The sequence below is a fragment of the Rhinatrema bivittatum genome, chromosome 12 (assembly GCF_901001135.1).
Source record: "Rhinatrema bivittatum chromosome 12, aRhiBiv1.1, whole genome shotgun sequence".
In the NCBI taxonomy this organism is placed as follows: domain Eukaryota; kingdom Metazoa; phylum Chordata; class Amphibia; order Gymnophiona; family Rhinatrematidae; genus Rhinatrema; species Rhinatrema bivittatum.
In genome coordinates, this window is record NC_042626.1 from 68,983,923 (window position 1) to 69,004,915 (window position 20,993).

Here is a 20,993-nt window from a genome sequence, read left to right on the forward strand (position 1 = left end):
GTTTATGAGAGAATATCACCTCTGATACAATCCCAATAATATCAAAATTCAACAGGAAAGAGCCAGAAACAAGACAGGTCCAGCCTTTCCAGTGTTATGTGCATGGTATTCTGATTTCGCTCTCTGATGTCACAGGAATGGTAGAATAAAGAGGAACTTTCCTGGCTCATAAATTAGCCAAACTGGCATGCCTCCCTGCAGGTGCTGAAAGCTACATTATAATGTAGAAGAAAACTGCAATTAGTTGTTTGAGGACCCAGCAGTAAGGCATCCCGACAGTACCACTATGGCATGCTTTCCAGGAATTTTTTTTATTTTTATTTTTTTAAGAGTTATTTGTGATCATATCCACAACCAAGCAGTGTCCCTAAGCTGTTTTCAACAGAGAGCATTAAATGCATTTGTCGGTCAGCAGCTGTTTTTCGCTGCAGTTAACACTCCAGACTGATTTTTCTTTTATCTCTTTTGATTTTTCAGTTTTGTGTGCTTTAGTGCTTTTTCTGTTTCTTCTTAACCTACTAGTTAGGTGTTTGAGTAATTTGTAAGGTGTCTTACTTTTTAGCTGCTCAGGCTCACTTTGTCCAGCACTTCTGACAGCCTCCATTGTGGCCCCTCCTTCTCTTCAATCATTTTTATATAAGGGAAATTTTCTTCTTTGATTTTATGTTGTCAGTTTTTCTAATCATGGCAGAGGTCAGTGGCTTCAAGAAATGTCCATACTGCAAATATAAGATGTCCACAGCTGGCCACCAAGATCCAGAAGATGAGACTAGTGTCTCTTGAAGTAATGAAGCAAAAGGTTCAAGTCCGCTAAACTGATGGCATCAAAGCAAAGAACAACACTGACCGCTTGAAGCAAGAAGCACTCTTGTTGAAGTCTAAAGATAGGCCCAAGCACTCAAGCATGGAGCTGAGGAGAAACAGCGCTGAGGTCCCATCAAAGGACAAGGAGCATCAACATTGATTTCCTTCGACTCACGAGTCTGAGATCAGGGGAATAATAGCGACTTCTCACTGACCCCCAGAGCAACTGTGCCCAAAGGAAAGCTCTTCCTCCCATCCTGGGTGCCTCCGAAATACGTGACCTGGAAGGCTGCTTTTTTTGGTATGGGTCACTTCAGCCTGTAGAATTAGAAACCTTTAGGCCCTAGTAACATCCAGCTTATGCTAAGTTTCATCACAATAGGGTGGTGTTGCACATACATTCCAAGTTTTTCCCTGAAGTCTTGACGCACTTCCATATTTAATCAGTCAGTCATCCTTCCAACATTTTTTTGAAGCCATATACCAACAAACATATTGCAAAGGAACTGTGGTCTTCTGCCGGGAGCAAGCTAAAGCCCCTAGAAAGCTCATTCATGGTTTTTTTGTCTTTTTGCTCCAATGAGCCAAGGATTACTGTGCCTTTTAGTCACATTAAAGAAGGGCAGTTATGAGACAGCCAATTTTATGAAACATATTTTTATTAACCACCAAATCATCATACAGAAGAAAATAATGCAAATACAACTTTTCACCCCCATTGCCTCTCCCCTCACATCCATATGACATAACAACTGTACTCAAATGTTTTGCAATGGGTCTGGCATTGTTCTCTGATACGTCAGACCCATTGCAAAACATTTGAGTACAGCTGTTATGAGACATGGATGTTTAAATTGCCTACCCTTACCTCCCTACCCCTATTTCCCCCCCCCCCCCCCCACCACCACATCTTACATGCAGACCAAAAGCAGCAAAGTACAAACTGTGTTGCTGATTATACAAAATCATAGGGTATTCAGTATTAAACTCCGAGCTCTATGGGATAAGTTGTGTAGATAGGGTTCCCAGATTCTCAAAAACTATGGGCGTGATTTCACTGAGGAGCATGCGGCGAGCAATTCCATAAACATCATCTCATGAATAGCATTACACCATTGCCAAAATGATGGGAGGGACTCAGCTCTCCAAACCAGCAATATAGACCTTTTCCCCTGAGCTAGCAGCTTCAGAATTACTTGTTTGTGGGAGTTCTTCCTCACGTGTTTAGAAATACCCACGTTAAACAGTATAACGTCTGGTGTCAGAGGAACCTTGCTTTGTAGCAACGAATTAATGTACTTCATCTCCCTTTGCCAAAAGGAGTAAGCGCCAGGACAATCCTAAAAGGTATGAGTAATGGTGACCTTATCTATATTGCATTTAGAACAGTTTGCCATAGAGGTAAGGTGGGCCGTAAATGCTAGCGGTTGAGAGATGAAAGCTCTATGTAAAAACTTTAATTGCATCTCTTGGAGACAGCTATTTGAAGAAATCTGATTAATTTCTCTGAAACAATTCAGTAATATTTGTGCGGTCAGGGGTAAACCGCCATCTGCTATCCATCTTCCCGTAAGCTCCTCCAGCCCTGACACCAAATTCAGACCCTGTAACTCCTTCTTACACAAGAATAATGATATTTTCATCCATCTACATGGAAAAAAGCATCAATTTTATGGGGTACAGACAAAGACAAATCTTTAATATGCAAGGAGCTAATATAATGTTGTATTTGGAGATAAGGGAAAAAATCCTGTCCCCTAAGCCCAAACTGTCTTCGCAACTCGATAAATGGGAGGACAGTGTCTTCGGGAGATAATACATGCTGAAGTTGCGTGATCCCCTTGTTCTGCCAATCCTGAAACCCTTTAGTATGTAAGCCTGGTGTGAAGTCTTTGTTCCCTTGTATAGGCAAGAAAGGTGATCAGTATGTTGACAGATGCAATCTTTTCATTAAAACTCGAAATGTGAAACGCATGGGAGCCAAAAGCCAGTGTTTAGCTAGGTCTACAGGTAAACTATGTGTTGAAGCCTGCAAAAGAAAACGCAGGTCTAGATTTCGTAGTACTATCATAACACATTCAATGTGAGTATAGGTAGATGCATCATAAAGCCATTCATGAATTATACATAAGAAACATGCTAGCTTATAGTCCTACACAGTCAGAAGACCCATCCACCCCCCCCAAATCTATGGTTGTTTTAATCTAGAAAGTGTGATTCTGCCTTTTTGGCCAGACCGAAGAAATTGTAGTAAGAGTTTGTCCAGTAGTTGGAGATTGGTTTTTCGCAGTAAGAGAGGGATGGTTTGTAATGTGTATAACCATTTAGGGAATAAGACCGTCTTAAAAAGACTAACTCGCCCTCCCAACAATATAGGTAAATCCCTCCAAAGCAGTAATTTATCACGAGTGATAGTGATCAATGGGCTAATATTAAAAGCATAAATCTTAGTTAAGTCCAAGGTAATCAGAATCAAAAGGAGCCCCTTGCCCATTTTAATGGAAATGGACCTAGCCAATTTTGCCTAAGGGAATCCGGATATGCCAAAGCCTCTGATTTGTCCTGATTTAGCTTGAAACCAGAGAATAGGCCATAAATCTGCATCAGTTGTAGTAAGTGTCCCATTGACTTGACTGGGTTTATTAAAAATACCAGCAGATCATCTGCAAATGCCGCATATTTGAAAAGGAAGGTGCTATCCATGGATCTCTGGGGAGGATTGGATCGCCACCAGTTCCAAAGCTAATAAAAACAATAGGGGGGAGAGAGGACACCCCTGTCTCGTACCTTGATATATCTGGAATGCTGAGGATATACTGCCATTGAATGTTATGGCCGTTGAATGTTATGGCCCTTGCAATCCCATGTGTTGCAGCACTGTAAAAAGATGCGGCCATTCCACTCTGTTGAATTCTTTTTCAGCATCAAAGCTTTAAGCCATAAATGGTTAAGCCTTGTAGGTACAGAGTGAGATGGTAGACATCAGCCGTCGGTCATTTACAGATGCATATCGACCCATAACGAAACCGACCTGTCCTGACCATATATAGTGTGGTACAATCACTGCTAAGCGGTAGGCCATAATCTTTGCTAGTAATTTTTTATCATAATTGATTAATGATATCGGTCAGTACGATTCAACTGCCAATGGGTCCTTGCCAGGTTTGGGCAGAACTATAATAGTAGCCCTGTTTTCACCAATAGGGAACTGGCTATCCAATACTACTCTATCAAACATCTTAATAAGTAAATGAGGGATCTCATCGATCAGGATTTTGTAAAACTCTTCAGAAAACCCATCCAGGCTGGGAGCTTTGAGATGTTTTCCCAACCATATATCTGCTATAATCTCATTCAAACCTATTGGGCGCTTTAACTGATCCAAATGCAACTCTCCAAACTTTTTTATCCCCAATTTATCCAGAAACGTTGGGCACGTATCCAAGTCACATCCCTCAGACGCATAAAGCTTTGCATATTAGTCAGAAAATAAACATAAAATATTTTCATTATCATGAAACATTCGACCACTTGGACCTTTAAGCTGTGAAACCCCTGTAGGAGGTTGAGCCCCCTTTATTAGATGGGACAATAATTTCCCTGACTTGTTGTCCTGATGGTATAGTTTGAATTTATAGTATATAATACTTTTTTTGGCTCTCTGGTGGAGTAGAGTATTTAAAGTAGTTTGCATTGCTAAAAAAGCCTCCTTATTGGCAATTGTGTTGTTAGCCATGCAAGCCATTTTACATTTCTTTAATTTTAAATCTAGGACAACTAATTGTTTATCCAATGACCTCCTCCGCCATACTACATATGGTATTATTTAGCCTCGGAGAACTGCTTTCACAGCGTACCAAGAAAGTACTGGGGCAGTGTCTAGATATATCGCGTTTGCGGATATATATTTAGCCCAGCATTGTCTGAGATATTCTTGAAATTGAATATCCGTGGCTGGTTGATAAGGGAATCTCCATGTCAAATTTGGTGGTCTACCCCCCCCCCCAATCCGGAGAGGGATATCTATATTGGGGCATGATCCAAGATCTTTATATTACCAATACCCGTTTCCTCTACCTGAGATAGGTTAGCCCTGAAACAGAGAAAATAATCTAGCCTCGACATCCTAGAGTGTGCTCTTGACATGTGAATAAAATCTTTATCTGTTGGGTGGAAAAGACGCCAAGAGTCTACAAACTGTATTTCATAGAGTAAGAATGGGATCGCCTTCCTTAAACTCATCTGGGTCCCCTTGGCAGAGCCCAATCTATCAAGCTCCGGATCCGCTATGAGATTAAAGTCTCCTCCCATAATTGACAACCCCTCCTGAATAGATACCAATTTCTGCGCCAATTGTATGAAAAACAGATGGCTGTAAGTATTTGGGGCATAACGGTTACACAGTGTAATTCTGCTCCCTCCCATTTCGATCACTAGAATAATATACCATCCTTGGGGGTGCACCATTTCATGCAAGATCTTAAAAACCATAGCTTTATGAAATAGTATTGCTACACCCACTGATCTGGAGTTGGCTGAAGAATTAAAAAACCTGTCTGACTCAGTCACGCTTAAGTTTTTGATGCTCTAAGTCTGAGAGGTGTGTTTCCTGCAAAAACCCTACATCCGTCTTAATTTTCTTAAGTTCGGTGAGAATCTTATGTCTTTTGATGGGTGTCCCTATCCCACAGATGTTCCAAGATACCAGTTTTAATTTCCCATTAGACATGGTATTATTGGGGTGCTCGGATTATTATAGTGTAAATCGCATGTCCCATTGCATTAGGTTCCTCCCCAGCTAAAAAAACCTTGGATAAAAATAACCCAACTTAATCTACCAGGTCTGCAAGTAAAAATACCAAAAACTCGAATTATATATCTTCCCCTCCCCGTACCCCATCCATACATCCTTCAATCCCCATTCTATTTAGGACACCACAACATGTATGCCTCTTGCCCCTCGGAAGGCTGCTGTGACGGAACAATTTAAAATAAAAATCATATGGAGTGTTTATTCTCCCCATCCAACTCAGAATTTGCAGGAACGGAGGAAGCCAAAAACAAATGTGTAAAAATGATGAAGACAGGGACCAAAACCTGTGCTTCAGTTAACATTCTGACTGTGCTTCTCCACTTCTTCTCTTCATCGAAAAGGGGATATAGCACATGTACTGATCCCATCATTAAGGACCGAGCCCCATTTAGGAATACTAAAGGGAGTAAAGTTCAGTTTCCAAGAGTTGCACCCATGCCAGTTTAGAGACAAAGAGCTAACTCTGAGTGGGTCCAAACATGAAACAGCTTCTCCACATTCTCAGTGCAGAGAAACGACATTGCCCATTCCTGCAGATGTAGAAATCGTTCATTATATTTACAATCGATCCATGGTCCATCCAACTCGCAACCGAAGCGATTGTCATCTTACGTGAGTCCGGTGAAACAATATCGCCTTGCAAATGTGATCCAAGTCCCAGCCGCAGTAAAGATGGAAACTTACATCACTCTGGAATATTAGCCGCCTTCTTCTCTAGCCGGTCTGCTAACTTGACGGCTTCAGACGCTGTATTTACCCACCGCACTCCCTCTGGCAGATGTACAGGGAGACACGCAGGATACATCAACGCCAGCTTTAAGCCTAGTTTATAGAGATGAGAGCATGCCAGAGAAAACTCCTTCCTGCATGTTGAGAACTGGGCCAAGTAATCTTGAAAGATTAAAATATTTTTATTTTCATACATCAGCTTTTTCCCTGTGCGAAGCTCTCTAAGAATTTCTGTTTTATGTGCAAAATCTAAAATGCAGGCAATAACAATTCGCGGTCTTTCATTTTTTTCCTACCTTGTGCCCAACCTATGGGTCCTTTCAATCCACAGGGGGCCTCTATCCAGGTAGACCCAACTCTGACATTAACCAAGTTTCTAAAAAAGATGCTAACTTGATAGGAAGAGATTCTGGTAAGCCCCCGAATCTGAGATTATTTTGTCTCGAGCAATTCTTGAGGGCTACTCGCAATTCAGTTATCCCTGCATTGGCAGTAAGGGTTGCGTCCTGATTGTCAGAAATTTGCTGTTCCATCTCTCCATGACGTGTGTCGAATGTGGCCGTTCGTTCGGAAACACTGTCCAACTTATCAAATACTTTCTTGAATTCTGGCTGCAGTGTGGTAACCTCCGCTGATGGCAGTTCAGCGATTGCCAAGCTCGATAGAGGAAGAGGGCCTGATGCTGGAGCAGCGTCCGCCATCTTGCCGGTTTTAATGCCAAGTTTTCCTTTCTTTTTTTTCTCTTTGGACTTGCCCGGTAGACGTGCAGGCATGCCACGAAATGGTGGTCCAAAAGCTTATAATCTAGCCCTGTTGTCATTCGCTGCCAAAATTCATTGTTTCTTCTAAAAGTTGCAGCAGCCGAAGGGCGCACGGAGCAGAGAATTTCACATCCTACTCCTAACAAGGCGTCATGTGACCGTCAGACAGCCAATTTTATGTGGGTAAAATGTTTTTGTTTTTTTATTCATGGGAATTGCTTTGAAAATTGCTCTCAAAATACCTTCTAAAACATGTTCATCTACCAGTAAACGTTTATGACAGTAATTTTTATCAGTGTGGGATTTATTGTGCCTGCCACCAGCATTTGTAATATTGTAAAATTAAAGGTCAATTTGTAGTTTGGTTTTTATAAAATAAGGAATAACTAGGTTTGTTCCTAGCCCAGAAACAAAAGCTAAAATTTGCATTTAAATTGGCATTTCAAGCACATACATGCAGTGTTTGAATTTCAGCTTTCTCTTAAAAGAGACTTCGGAGATCAGCAGTAATAGCAGAGAGATGCTTTCTAGCGCTGATGTGTAACAGTGCTGAAATGCCATTGCAGGTACAGGTTACAGTGTGAAGGGAAATGAAAGATTTGCTGCTACTGAAGATACATGCCACATTCACACTTCAGTCTGTTGCTCAAAACTAAAATATGTCAAGGAACAAATAATATGAATGCATGAGAAGGAAAGGAAATATGTGTCTCACTCAACCTTGCCATGAAGACTGTTCATAGTACAGACCTCAGATTTGGTTAAAAAAATGTTATACTGTTTTCTGCTGGGCTTCTCCATAAATGTTCTCAGTAAGAAGAGATTACGTGTTTGCACTGTCATTCATCTAGATTGTACAATTATATATAGAACATATAGAAACATGACTGCATAAAAAGACCATATGGCTCATCCAGTCTGCCCATCCATCCACTTAATTTAGCATTATAATTCTCATCACTTGCTTAGAAAGTCCCTGTATTTATCCCATGCTTTCTTGAATTCAGATACTGTTTTTGTCTATGCCACATTCACTGGGAAATTGTTCCATGCATCCTAAGATAACTTCTGAGTCTACCCACTTTCAACCTCAACTCATGGCCCCTTGTCCTAGAGCCTCCATTCCTTTGAAAAAGGCTCACCTTCTGTGCATGGAAACCTTTGAGATATTTGAATGTCTCTATCTTATCTCCCCTATCTCGCCTTTTCTCTAGGGTATACATGTTTAGATCTTTGTCTATCCCTATATGCTTTAGAATAAAGACCACTGACCATTTTAGTAGCTACCCTCTGGACCGACTCCATCCCGTTTATATCTTTTTGAAGGTACAGTCTCCAGAATTGTACACAGTTTTCCAAGTGAAGTCTCACTAGGGATCTATATAGAGGCAATATCACTTCCCGTTTTCTGCTGACCATTCCTCTCCCTAAGCAGCCAAGCATCTTTCTGGCTTTTAGCATTGCTTTATCTACATAAGAACATGCCATACTGGGTCAGACCAAGGGTCCATCAAGCCCAGCATCCTGTTTCCAACAGTGGCCAATCCAGGCCATAAGAACCTGGCAAGTACCCAAAAACTAAGTCTATTCCATGTTACTGTTGCTAGTAATAGCAGTGGCTATTTTCTAAGTCAACTTAATTAATAGCAGGTAATGGACTTCTCCTCCAAGAACTTATCCAATCCTTTTTTAAACACAACTATACTAACTGCACTAACCACATCCTCTGGCAACAAATTCCAGAGTTTAATTGTGTGTTGAGTGAAAAAGAACTTTCTCAGATTAGTTTTAAATGTGCCCCATGCTAACTTCATGGAGTGCCCCCTAGTCCTTCTATTATCTGAAAGAGTAAATAACCGATTCAATTCTACCCGTTCTAGACTTCTCATGATTTTAAACACCTCTATCATATCTCCCCTCAGCCGTTTTGCCACCTTAAAATCATCAGATACAATTATTCCTAGATCCCACTCTTATTTTGTGCTTAGAAAAATTTCACCTCCAATACTGTACCCTTCCCTTGGGTTTTTGCATCCTAAATGCATTTCTCTTCATTTTTTTAACATTAAATCTTATCTGTCAGACCATAGACCATTCCTCAAGCTTCACTAGATCCCTTCTCATGTTTTCCACACCTCCTGGCTGTCCACTGTTACAGGTTTTGGTATCATTGGTAAAAAGACAAACGTTTCCCAACAATCCTTCTGTTATGTTGCTGACAAAAATATTGAAAAGAACCGATCCAAGGACCAATTCCTGAGACACCCCACTAATAACAACCCCCTTCTCAGAGAAAATTACCACTGCCCTTTTTCACCTCCCACTCAGCCAGTTTCTAACAGTTAGTCACTCTAGGATCCATACCAAGGGCGCACAATTTATTTATAAGTCTTCTGTGTGGGAACCATGTCAAAGGCCTTGCTGAAATCCAAGCATGCTAAGTCTAGCGTGCTCCCGTCATCCAACTCTCTGGTCACCCAATCAAAGAAGTTGATCAGATTCATCTGACAAGTTTTACCGCTGTTAAAATCATGCTGCCTTGGATCTTGCCATCCATTTGATTCCAAAAATTGCGCTATCCTTTTTCAGCAGTGATTCCATTAGGCAGATAGAGGATGCACAGCTAGCATGTTAGCAACATATGATGGCTTGCACACCGCATGCTAGCTGTGAAGAACAATGGTGGTGATGTTTGTTGATAAGCTACAGAAGGATCCTAAATTGGTCAAAATTTGGTTTAGACCCTACAAATCCTAGGGAGGTTTCACGTGTGCCAGTCCCAATCTTGGATTATTAGACTGGAGAGCACATGTTTTACAGTATCATGAAGTCAGGTTATACTGGGAAGGTTTATTAAAATCATTGAAAGAACTGAGCTGCACTCTTGCAACACGCTCTGCTCTGACACCTCTTTCTGATACCTGGGATCTCCAGCTGCATAAAACCCTACCTTTTTGAAGTGCCCATCACTGTAACACCACCTCACAAAAGAGTTTGCTTGCTAAATACTGTCCAAAACAATTCACAAATGCACATGTTGTATGTATCTGTCTTCCAGCTCTGACGGCGGCAGCAGGACGGGGCAAGCTGGAGGTTTGTCGGCTGCTTCTGGAGCAAGGTGCAGCAGTGGCTCAGCCAAACAGGCGTGGCGTGGTCCCATTATTCAGTGCAGTGCGGCAGGGGCATTGGCAGGTACCAAGGTTTCATTTCCCACTACTTGGTTTGTAAATGTAGGTTTTATTATCTTTGAAAAAGCAGAGGAAATATTATTTTCTTACCTCCTGTATGGGAAATCATTCCTTTACAATTAATTTTATATAGATTTAAAAACTTGCATAGTGTAAGTAAAAGTACCCCAGTTAAACACATACCCGTGAAGAAAGATGGGTCGGGAGGAAAGGTACTGCAGTATATACGAGCAGCGTGATTGTATCAGATTAGCAGCGTAGCAGTCATCTTATTTTGCAGTCAGCCATGTTTCTGTTATATAACATAAACCTTACAAAATATTTTAGCAGAAGAGGAGCCTGCTGGTATTTGTCCTAGCAGGCACCTACTACCACAAATAAATAGGAATTTCCAGGGCAAACTGGTTTCCTGGCATCACTTTCTACCACTGAAGACATCGTTAAAGAAAGTTTCAAGTACATGGGCCATATTGCTTCCTTAAGTGGGCATGATATCTGCTCAGCATGTACGGTCTTAGGCCTCCCTCTAGCACTGAACTCCTGTGACATATTTTGCCAGAGAATATATAATTTTCTTCACAACTGGTCAGCAATGGATAAAAGATTTCCCTTTGCTCTATGTATTTTTACAGATAGTAGACCTGCTGCTTACACATGGCGCTGATATAAACATGGCCGACAAGCAGGGTCGGACCCCTTTGATGATGGCAGCCTCGGAAGGACACCTGGACACCGTGGAATTCTTACTGGGGCAAGGTTTGTCCATAGTGCTGGAGAATTGTAATGCTCTCCCTTGATGCTGTGGCAAGGGATGCAAAATTTGGCCATTTGTGGGTCTCCACAGAATTGTGAAAACCAAGCCCCCCTTCTCCCTCCCACCGATTCTCCATTATATCTCCCTTCTCACCTGCTGCTGTTGGAAGCTGGCAAGAGAAGGGCAGTAGCGGCACCTTTTGCTGGCCTTTGGAAGTTGTGTGTTGAATCACATGGCACTACGTTGTCCTTAATGGTTGAAAGTGTAAGCACAGCTGTAAGCAGTAAAGGAGGAGGAGGAGGCAGCCTGAGGCACCACCATTCTGCTCCTGGTCTTCCTGAGCCTCCAAGGAAGGTGAAAAGCCGGAGAGAAGAGCTGGGCAGGAATGAGAGTGAGTTGGGGGTGGAAGGAGGGAGGAGGAGAGCAGGATTGAAGTGACAGAGGACCAAGTTTTGGAGGAGGAAGGCAAAAAGAGAAAACTGTGGAGAGGATGGAAGAGGAGGTATCCTTCCTCCCCTGATCCCCACCCTTTCCTCCCCGATCCTGGATTTTCTTCCCTCCACTTCTCTCCCCCTGATCCTGGAACCTCATGCCTCTCCCTGCCCCTCCTCCCCTCCTGTTAACCCCCTCTTCCCCCTCTTCCCAAGATCTCCTCCCTGGGCTGATTCCCCCACTCCCACCTTTCCATACTGATTCCTGAAATCCCTTTTTTCCTCAAAAAATAAATTATACAGAAACAAAATTGAACTGATTTATTTTTATAAAATTACATAACTTCATATGCAAACAAAAAAATACACATTTTGCTAATGTGTCAACGTAATTACAGAAACTGCTTATGGAATTTTCTACCTCTTGCTACAGAATCTATCCTTCAGCTGCCACTGGAGACTGGGGATGGGAGTAATTTTCAAAAGCACTTATGCACCCTTTTCTTATTTTCTGAGGTTGCTCTTGAATCTAACTCCCTTGAAACCTCATGCCATGACCTCTTGTTTTAGAACATTATCCTTGGGAGAGTCCCTTCACATAGTACAAGGTTTCTTGTTGTGTTTATAGGGGGAGAGAAAGGAGGAGAATGTTTTGGGGTTAGACCCTCCTCCTTGAAGTCTGTTAATTCTGAACATAGGCACCATCTCCCTCTGATCTGAGCAGCGTCTGGCTTCCTCGACCTAAAGCAATAACTGGAATTATTTTCAGGCGCATCGATTGCTCTGATGGACAAAGAGGGACTGACTGCTCTCAGCTGGGCCTGCCTGAAAGGGCATCTGTCCGTGGTGCGCTCTCTAGTGGAAAGCGGAGCTGCCACAGACCATGCTGACAAGAATGGACGCACCCCCCTGGATCTGGCAGCTTTTTATGGCGACGCAGAGGTGGTGAGTGTCTTCACAGACCCAGCACAGGCTCTTAACAAGCTAATCCTCTAGGGCTGAGCCCTGAAATACTTGCACAGTTATGCTGCAGATCTGCTTCAGCTTGGATCTGAACCTGGCTAACATTTACTAAACATGAAAAGATATTTTTGAAATTACAAATACATTCAAATTAAAGTAGAAATTTAAATGTGAGTGCCTGGAATTTTTGGACTTCCCGAGCTTCCCCAAGTGGTAACAGAGTGCATGCATTTGCACTGACATTCTTAACTTTCTCTTCCAGGTTCAGTTTCTGGTGGATCATGGTGCCATGATTGAGCATGTGGACTACAGCGGTATGCGTCCCCTAGACCGGGCCGTGGGCTGTCGCAACACTTCAGTGGTGGTCACCCTTCTAAAGAAAGGCGCTAAAATAGGTAGGACCAAGGGAAGGAAGCAGCTTATGCTCAGGCACCTTTCAAGTGTCCTCAGTGGAAAATTGCAAGTTTATGATGCTTCAGACCTCCTCACATACACACCCATCCAGCATTGAGTTAGTTTGTGAACCTGAGACCCTGCTGAGTGGCTTCACCCTCCAGTCTGCCCGTTACTGGTTAGATCTGAGACAGCAGTGCTCAGACTTTCACCCTTCCTGAGCTCTCATCGTAAGATGAGGGCTGTGCCACTTTGTGATGATTTCAGCCAAGGCAGGAACACATCCTAAGCTGCTTATGTCTTTTAGCTATGCAGCAATTGTTTAAAATAACTACTGACTTTTTACAAATAAACTGCCATAGGTAAGCAGCCCTTGTTGCTTCTTCTTAAAAGTGCAGCTTGCTATCTGAAGGATGTTTTACAAAGGAACTATTAATTTTATGTGGAATGTTTTTGCTTTTTGTGATATTTTACAAATCTGTTGCCTTATCGTATATATTGGGCTAAATTAAAAGCATTTTAACAGGGATCGTAAAAATCACTTTTAAACTATGAATACCTGATAACCTTCATTTTATGAAATGTACTAAACAATTTGAAGAGCTACCTACATATGGAGTGAGTCATTCTGAAAATACCCAACTCGGCTTTCAAACAGGGTCCTGCAAGAGAGGCCCAGTGTGTGCACTCAGCAGAGGTGCCAGCAGAAACAAACCCCACTATCTGCTTTCCCCATACCCTGGCTAGCCACATGCAGAGGGCATGGCTTGGGGAGTTTACTTTCTGCTTTTTCTTCTTCCCGACACTTTCCTTTTTTTTTTTTATTGAGCTGAGGAATAAATGTGCATGAAGCCGGATGGACAATAAAACAGTGACTAAGATGACCTGTGAATAAACTAAAACTTGACTTTGGACACGTCCCTGGTGGGCAGCGTTGCTTCTCATGCTGTACCAAATGTTTTAATCTTTTTCTTTAAAGAATTTGACATTTAGAAAAAAAATCAGAAACTTCAGCCTACTATTCCTCTGTTTCTCAGGCCTAAGTAAGTGTCTGGGCTTTTTTTTTTTTAAGTAACTCTTCCTCCTCCTTCGCTCCTGCCAGTTCTCTGATTCTCAATATAATGGGGTATGGCTGTGCAGCACCGTTTTACCTTCAAAGCATGAATGCAGCATCAAAGAGCCAAGAAGTGACTTCCGGGGAGGAGATGGTGATGATCAAAGTAAACAACTTAGTTTAAAAACGAGGAAATCAGGAATCAGTTTGGGTGTGATGGAGCTGTGTTTTCAGAAGTTGTGAAGTGTGAGGTAGCCCAGGCGGATAGTTTGAGCTGCTGCTGCTGCTGCTGCTGCTGCTGCTGCTTTCACTGGCTCCCAGTGCCCACTTCCTCTGCTTCACTCACTTTTTACCCTCTCTCCTGAAACGGACTTTTGCTGGGTACATCAGCTTTTTTGCTGCCTGCTTCTCACTGCTGCTTTTCCCTTTCTTTTTTTTCACCTTCATCCATTTTTTTCTTCCTGTCTCCCACAATTTTCCCCTCCACCACACTTTTAATTTTTGAAGGGTGTCAGACGCTTCCAAGCCGGCCCCGAGGTATATTTTTCACAATTGTTTGCATCAGATGTGATCTGATGGTGTCTGATCGGCTTTGCTTCTCCTTATTTGGTGTTTGCTGCATGGACTTTCCTATTTGCCCCGGATCTTTTCATTTATCTCACTTATATAGATACATGTATATACTTAGACATGTGTATACATATATATATATATACATATATATATATGTATGTGTGTTTTGACTGTTGCAGAGACTAACTTGAATTTTACAGGTGATAAACGTCACCCCCACCCCCTTAAAAATCAGCATCTAAAAGCCCATTTGATTGTTCAGTAACCCACAGTTCCACTATATTGTGATTCATGTTGAAGGCTCCAGCCAATCAAATGGCTTCAAAATGTTGCATGTGAGGCTTTTATTTCCATAAGAGCATCTTGCATGCACTTAAGCAGCTTCACAATGGAATTTCGCTTGCTTCACGAATTGTGTTGAGCGAGTCTCATGACAATACGCCTTCAGAGGCATTCAAGAATACAAAACTGCAAGTGCTACTGTATATTTTAGTCTTTAGTTGTTGAAAATATTTATGTATTTTCTACTTGATTAATAGTGTATTAATGGCACTGCAAGACCTCCAACTTGTTTTCAAGGTGCCAGACTAGCACAACAAGACAAGGCCAATTGAGAACTCTAGGATGAGCCATTAGAAGTGTCAGGTGCCTACAACTTGTCATAACATTGATAGTGCGGTGGCATCCAGGAGCATTTGTTCTGCTTGTTTGCTTAACGTGGCTCACTGACTTCCAAAGATGATGGTGTAGAAATTTTCTAGCATGAAATATAGCTTTAGGACAAACTAACTTTGAAATAATGTTCTCAGAGCTTTCGGATGTTCTGCACTAACCCCCTGCACCAGCTTGTCAAAATGCAATAGGAGCGCCCACCTTCCAGACAGAGTCTGCAGGAGCTGGGAGCACTTCCAGTGATGAAACTGGACTTTTCCCATGATGTACTGTATACCCCACATCATGCAGAACACAGCACTAGGTGCGCTCAGTTAGTGTTTTAGCCTCACTGATTTTCTGAATGGATGAAGCTGAAATGGTTCTTTAAGGAGCACTGCCAGAAGCCTAGATGTGAAGGATACCTAATATATTTCTACTTCTACTTCCATCTTCCTCCTCAAAAGGGCGGCCCCAATGCAGTTTACAGAAAAGGCATCAACTTAATACATGAAAAATAATATATCACTATAATAAAAATAACATAATAGTAATTAAAAATCCTTACAACAACTACCTTCTATTTCTTCTGTATTTTATGCTTCTTTATACAGAGCTGATCTCTGCTCCTGCTCCTAAACTCTTAATACTGTGCTTGTAACACCACAATCATTCTAGAGATCACAGGAACAAATGGGGACAGGTTAAACAATGCAGATCTAATGGACATAGATCTTGTTTCCAAAAAGCTGTTTGAAAGCCAAATATGAGAAACAATCACACATTTTAATTTTTGGGCTTTCTTAATTACAATCAATGCAATGTCCATTATTCAATGGAAGAGGAGCAAATTTCAGTGAAGACAGCCCTCAGGCTCTGAGATGTATCTCATCTCTTGCTGTTAGAGTGACTCTCACAGGGTAACTGCTGCATCCTCCCTTTCCTGTCACAAGTTTCCTTTCTGTGGAGCTGGGGATTGAGAGGCAGAGCTCTCTCACAGACAGCATTACTTTAGTTTCAGTCTTTTTTCTTTTTGGGTTTTAGAATGTACTTTGCGCGCTCTGATCGGAGTACTGACGTCAGCAATTTCCAGACTGAATGGATTTTGCAGTCAGTAGATAATCTAATATGAAAATAAGGTTTATTTAAATGATGGAAGGGCAGCACTTAGGTCAAGAGCAGTAAAACACAAAGGGGTAAATATCAGCCGCTGAGCAGCTAGTTAAGTTAGTTGGATAAAACACCGCTGAATATATTCACATAGGTTAGAGTTAGCCAGATATGTGGCATCTGCCCTATGGTGCATCTAGAGTCAGCCGGTTACGTTAACTGGCTAGCTCTGCTCCTCCCGAGAATGCCTACCTACTGCCCCAGGAACGCCCCCAACTTACCCAGCTAAATTCTAGCCAGATAAGCCTTTTAAATATGCAGCTAAGCCATTTAGACAGATAACTTTCTTGTTATCCATCTAAATGACTTTTGAATATCTACCCCACATAAATTAAAAATTGAATCAAACCTAACATTGCCTCCAGTTCTTTTTTAGTAATAGTTTATTACTGTATTCAATACTAGTTTTATTTTCAGGACACGTCATCTAGTCCTGTTGTTTTTAGTAAACAAGTTCCATGGTCCTTTATTTATATTAAATTAAGAAGGGATGTTGCAGAACCTCCTCCCCATGGAAGCAATTATCTGCTTCCACTGCCAGATTATCAAACATTTAAACAGTCACAGTCTGTCCTCTCTAGTCCAAGCTATAGGGTTATCTATTTTGATTTTCTTAATCTGCTCTGGATATTATTTCTGAAAGCCAAATGCAACAGGTGGTACTCCCCTTGATGGGAACATTTCTGCGTCAGCTGCCTAGGTAGTTTGGAGACACTTCAAATTAAGAATCATAGCGCTATTAAGACTGAAAAATAAAGTCAATAAGTCTAGAGCATTATGCTCCCAAGGCCACATCAAGTTTGTTCTCTCCAGCAGAAATCCCCCATCCTTCTTCCCCTTGGCTTTTTCCCCCCCTCCTTTTTTGTCTTATTTTATTTTTAAATTCCCCTGGCTTCCTTACCACCCTTGCATTGTATGAGTTTTTTTACCCATCATGCATCCTGTACACTGCAGGTCCAGCAACCTGGGCGATGGCCACCTCCAAGCCCGACATCATGATCATCCTGCTCAGCAAGCTGATGGAGGAGGGAGACATGTTCTACAAGGTGAGGCCATGTAAGCAGGATTCTCTGCCGCTCTGGCTACCGTGGGCTAATGGCAGATATTCAGATACAGAACCAAATCATGCCAATGCAGAAGTTGCCATGTTTTTGTTGACACTGTTTTATAATACCATAAATGTTATAAAACTGAAAGTTTCAAGCATCTTGGAGGTTGATACGACTAGATTTGACAACTTATTTTAACTTACAAAAAAAGTAAAAGAAAATAACCATCAGAAATCTTCATTTTCCTAATGCAGTTTCAACTTCTGATCCACCTGCAAATCTTTCATGAGGTACTAGAGGATCTAATACACAGGTTCTGCTTTGTGGGAGGTGTTTTTCCTGTGGGCTGGTATACCATCACTATTATGTATCTATCTACCTATATATTAAAGGCTTGTGTCGGTCGGTCGGTCACACTATCATGTCTATGGTCACCAGGTGGCGCCTAGAACAGAGAAGATGCACTGTGCAAAGATCACATGCTCTATTTGCAAAGCACTATTACACACAGACATAGGCAAATACTCACACAGGTACAGACATATGCCCCCACACATAGACAGGCAGATACATCCATGTGCATGTACACACACACGTGCGCCAAGTACAGTTCACTAATAAGCCCTATTTCAAATGTTCCCACATACAGGGACAGGCATGCACATATGCGCACACAGGCATAGACCCCTCACCCCCCCCCAAGCAAACCCAGGCAGACATACACAGAGACACATAGGCATAGGCAGACACACATACATTGGCATAGAAACATGCACAGGATCTTATAGCTCAATCTACTCAAGCACAGCTGGACACGTTTTACTAGTATGTAGACAATTAGCAGAAGCAGAATTTTCTTAGTTTTATCCATTAAGTTTTGGAAAAATCCACGTAGAAAAAAAACCTGTTTCTCTGTCTTCTCAAGGCTGATGTTTTACATCCATTTAAGAATGGGAGAAAAATGTGTTTGGTCATGAAATCTTCAGCACTTGCAGTCTAGTTGGTGCATACACAATGTAATAGTATTCTGGCAGTTACATGCTCAGGAAGTAAGTGTGTCTCACTATGGTGTACAATAGGGCCTCTGGTCCCTAATTGATGGCACCGGAAGGAACTGTATATTTATTTATAAAAGACTCCGAATGTGGCCGCTTTTACTGCTTTTAGTTTCAGAACATAATCTGTCTACATGGCACCGTGCAAGACGCAAGGGAAGTCGGGTTACTCAAGGACATACAATGAGTAATTCAGATCTCTGCACTGTAGCTGCTGCATTACTCTGCCAGGTCTGATTGGTGGAGCCCTCAGGGTAGACGATCATTTCCGCCGGTTATAACTTATAATGGAGGTTCTACAGCTCTAACGCTTATGGATTCACACTAGTCTTTTTAAATGTTGTTCTCGTTTTCCCTCTGATTGCAGAAAGGCAAAGTGAAAGAGGCCGCGCAACGCTACCAGTATGCCCTGAAGAAGTTCCCAAGAGAAGGCTTTGGAGAAGACCTGAAAACTTTCCGAGAGCTGAAGGTGTCCCTCCTCCTGAACCTGTCTCGATGCAGGAGGAAAATGAATGTAAGTGGCTGCCATGCATCCTCTCTGCTGCTCGCTCCTTTACAGGCTTTAGATTGGGTGCAAGGGAGGTTACAGGAAGAATCTCAGCACCTCAGGGTAGTACAACACCCAACAATTTGCAGAAGGAACACACGCAGTTTACAGGAATATGGAAAAATTAAAGGTTATCTTCTGCCATATTTATTTTTTTAAAAAGCAACTTTTGCATTCCTTTTAAGAGATGCTCAGTAAAATGGCACTAAGATGGTGGATTCCTTTTATATATCATTCTCTTGTACTCTGGAAAATATCCTACATCTGGAATGGTATACACCCAGAATATGGCTGATATTTCTAGCACGTTGCAGTCAATGGACTGAGTGCCCGTTAATTTATTTTATGTGAAGGGTTCCACCGTAATAAAACTCTGAAGATTGAGTGTGGTACTTAGAGTTTTACTGTGCAAACAGAGCATACTTGGAGGTGATATGTGGCCTGTGAATAGCAAGACGTGCAATTGGTTGTCTAACTGTTGGTATGTGATTTGGATGACAGCATGTGATTTTGCTGTTTAACAGTGACATAGACAGAATGATAGAAATCACAGTGCAGCTGGAGGATGCATGCATACATTATTAACCAGGAGAGCTGAATTTGTTTTACTTAACGATTGGTATGTGTTGTTTAAAAAGAAAAAAAGAAGTCAAATAGAAAAGCTCACAGTTCTAGCTTTCTTCAGCTCCTACAGGCCAGACTTTAGCTGCAGTTTTAAGCATGAAATGCTTAATCAGCTTCGAGGTCCATATTCAGAAGCATTTAGCCAATAATTCAGAAATTATCCGGCTAAATGGATATTTGGGCACTTATCTACCTGAACTTTAGCCAGATAAGTTAGGGGCATTCCGGGAGCATTTTGGGGAGGAGTTACATTAGCTGGATAAGTTACCCAGCTAACTCTGATATTCAAAGTTAGTTGGGTAACTTATCTGGCCAAGTCTGGTCGTCCTGAAGACCTGTCCTAGCTGAATAGACTTATCCGGCTAACTTTAGGATAGCTGGGTATATTCAGCGGTGCGGATGTGCTGCTGAATATACAGTCCAAGTTAGCTGGATAGTTTTATCCAACTAACCAGCTAACTAGCCGAGCTGCACAGTGGCTGACTATAAAACCCCTTCATGACCATGCAGATGTTCAGCCTGTAGTTCTGCACCTCAGAATACATTTTTAAAAGGGAGCTGTTGTGATGATGCACTGAGTGTTTTCCACATTGCTTTTAATCCCATCTTACTTTCATAATCTGGAAGCACCTAAGGTTTTTCTCACTTTTAAAGTAAAAATAAGAGGGCTATTTGTCCTGTGAGAGATGCTGGGATACCTGCAAATGACCTTTCAGAAAAATGACTTACATTATGTGGCAGGCAAATAAAATAGCACCTGCCAGTCATTCGCAAGAATTCAGCAAAGGTTTAACTTTCTCTTTTCTCCCTGTATTAGTCAGACATAGTACTTATATGCATATTAAAATATAATCATCATTTGCCAGCATTCAGCAGAGCCCTGAATGCAACGTTATAATTCTTTGGAAGAGTCTGTAGCCTGAATTAATTATAATGAATTACTGGCACTTTGCTGCAGCTGGGCAGAGAGGTACAGCAGCCAGCTGAGGGGGTTACATTATGGCAAGGGCATCTTTTTGGCATGCTCCTCATTCCTGTCCACAAAATTGCAGTTCTAAGAACAGTTCAAAGTGTCACTGTGTGCCTTCTTAAGGAAGCAATTTCTGTTATTTGAACACTAATAAAAGGATAGAAGGGTAACTGCAGAAGACTGTAGTATTATTATCCAGCACAGCTAGTAATGACATAAATAAGACAACTGACAATCGAGTGGTTTAACAATGTTACCAGAACTCTTACTCTCGGTCACTAGGGGTGTGCAGGGATGATACATTTTTCGGTTCATTTTTTGGATTTTTTTCCCCCCATGAATTTCAGGTCATGGAATGTTTGATTCATTTCATTCACATAAAAAAAAACAAAGCAAACATTTTTTTAAAAACCCAAAAAATAACCCAAAAAAAGAAAACAGCGCTTCCCAAAGTCATCCCATTC

The 20,993-nt window shown here is 41.7% G+C and overlaps 1 protein-coding gene across 3 annotated transcripts in view; it reads left to right on the plus strand.

Annotated features, from left to right (window-relative positions):
• Positions 1-20,993, plus strand: part of TANC2 (tetratricopeptide repeat, ankyrin repeat and coiled-coil containing 2) — a 1,188,344-nt gene that overhangs the window by 1,159,556 nt on the left and 7,795 nt on the right. For all 3 annotated transcript variants that reach the window (XM_029572386.1, XM_029572387.1, XM_029572388.1), the window contains 6 exons: positions 10,166-10,299; positions 10,928-11,051; positions 12,250-12,425; positions 12,706-12,838; positions 17,239-17,330; positions 18,756-18,902. In XM_029572386.1, coding sequence (XP_029428246.1) covers positions 10,166-10,299; positions 10,928-11,051; positions 12,250-12,425; positions 12,706-12,838; positions 17,239-17,330; positions 18,756-18,902 — 806 coding nt within the window. The remainder of the gene's footprint in view (positions 1-10,165; positions 10,300-10,927; positions 11,052-12,249; positions 12,426-12,705; positions 12,839-17,238; positions 17,331-18,755; positions 18,903-20,993) is intronic.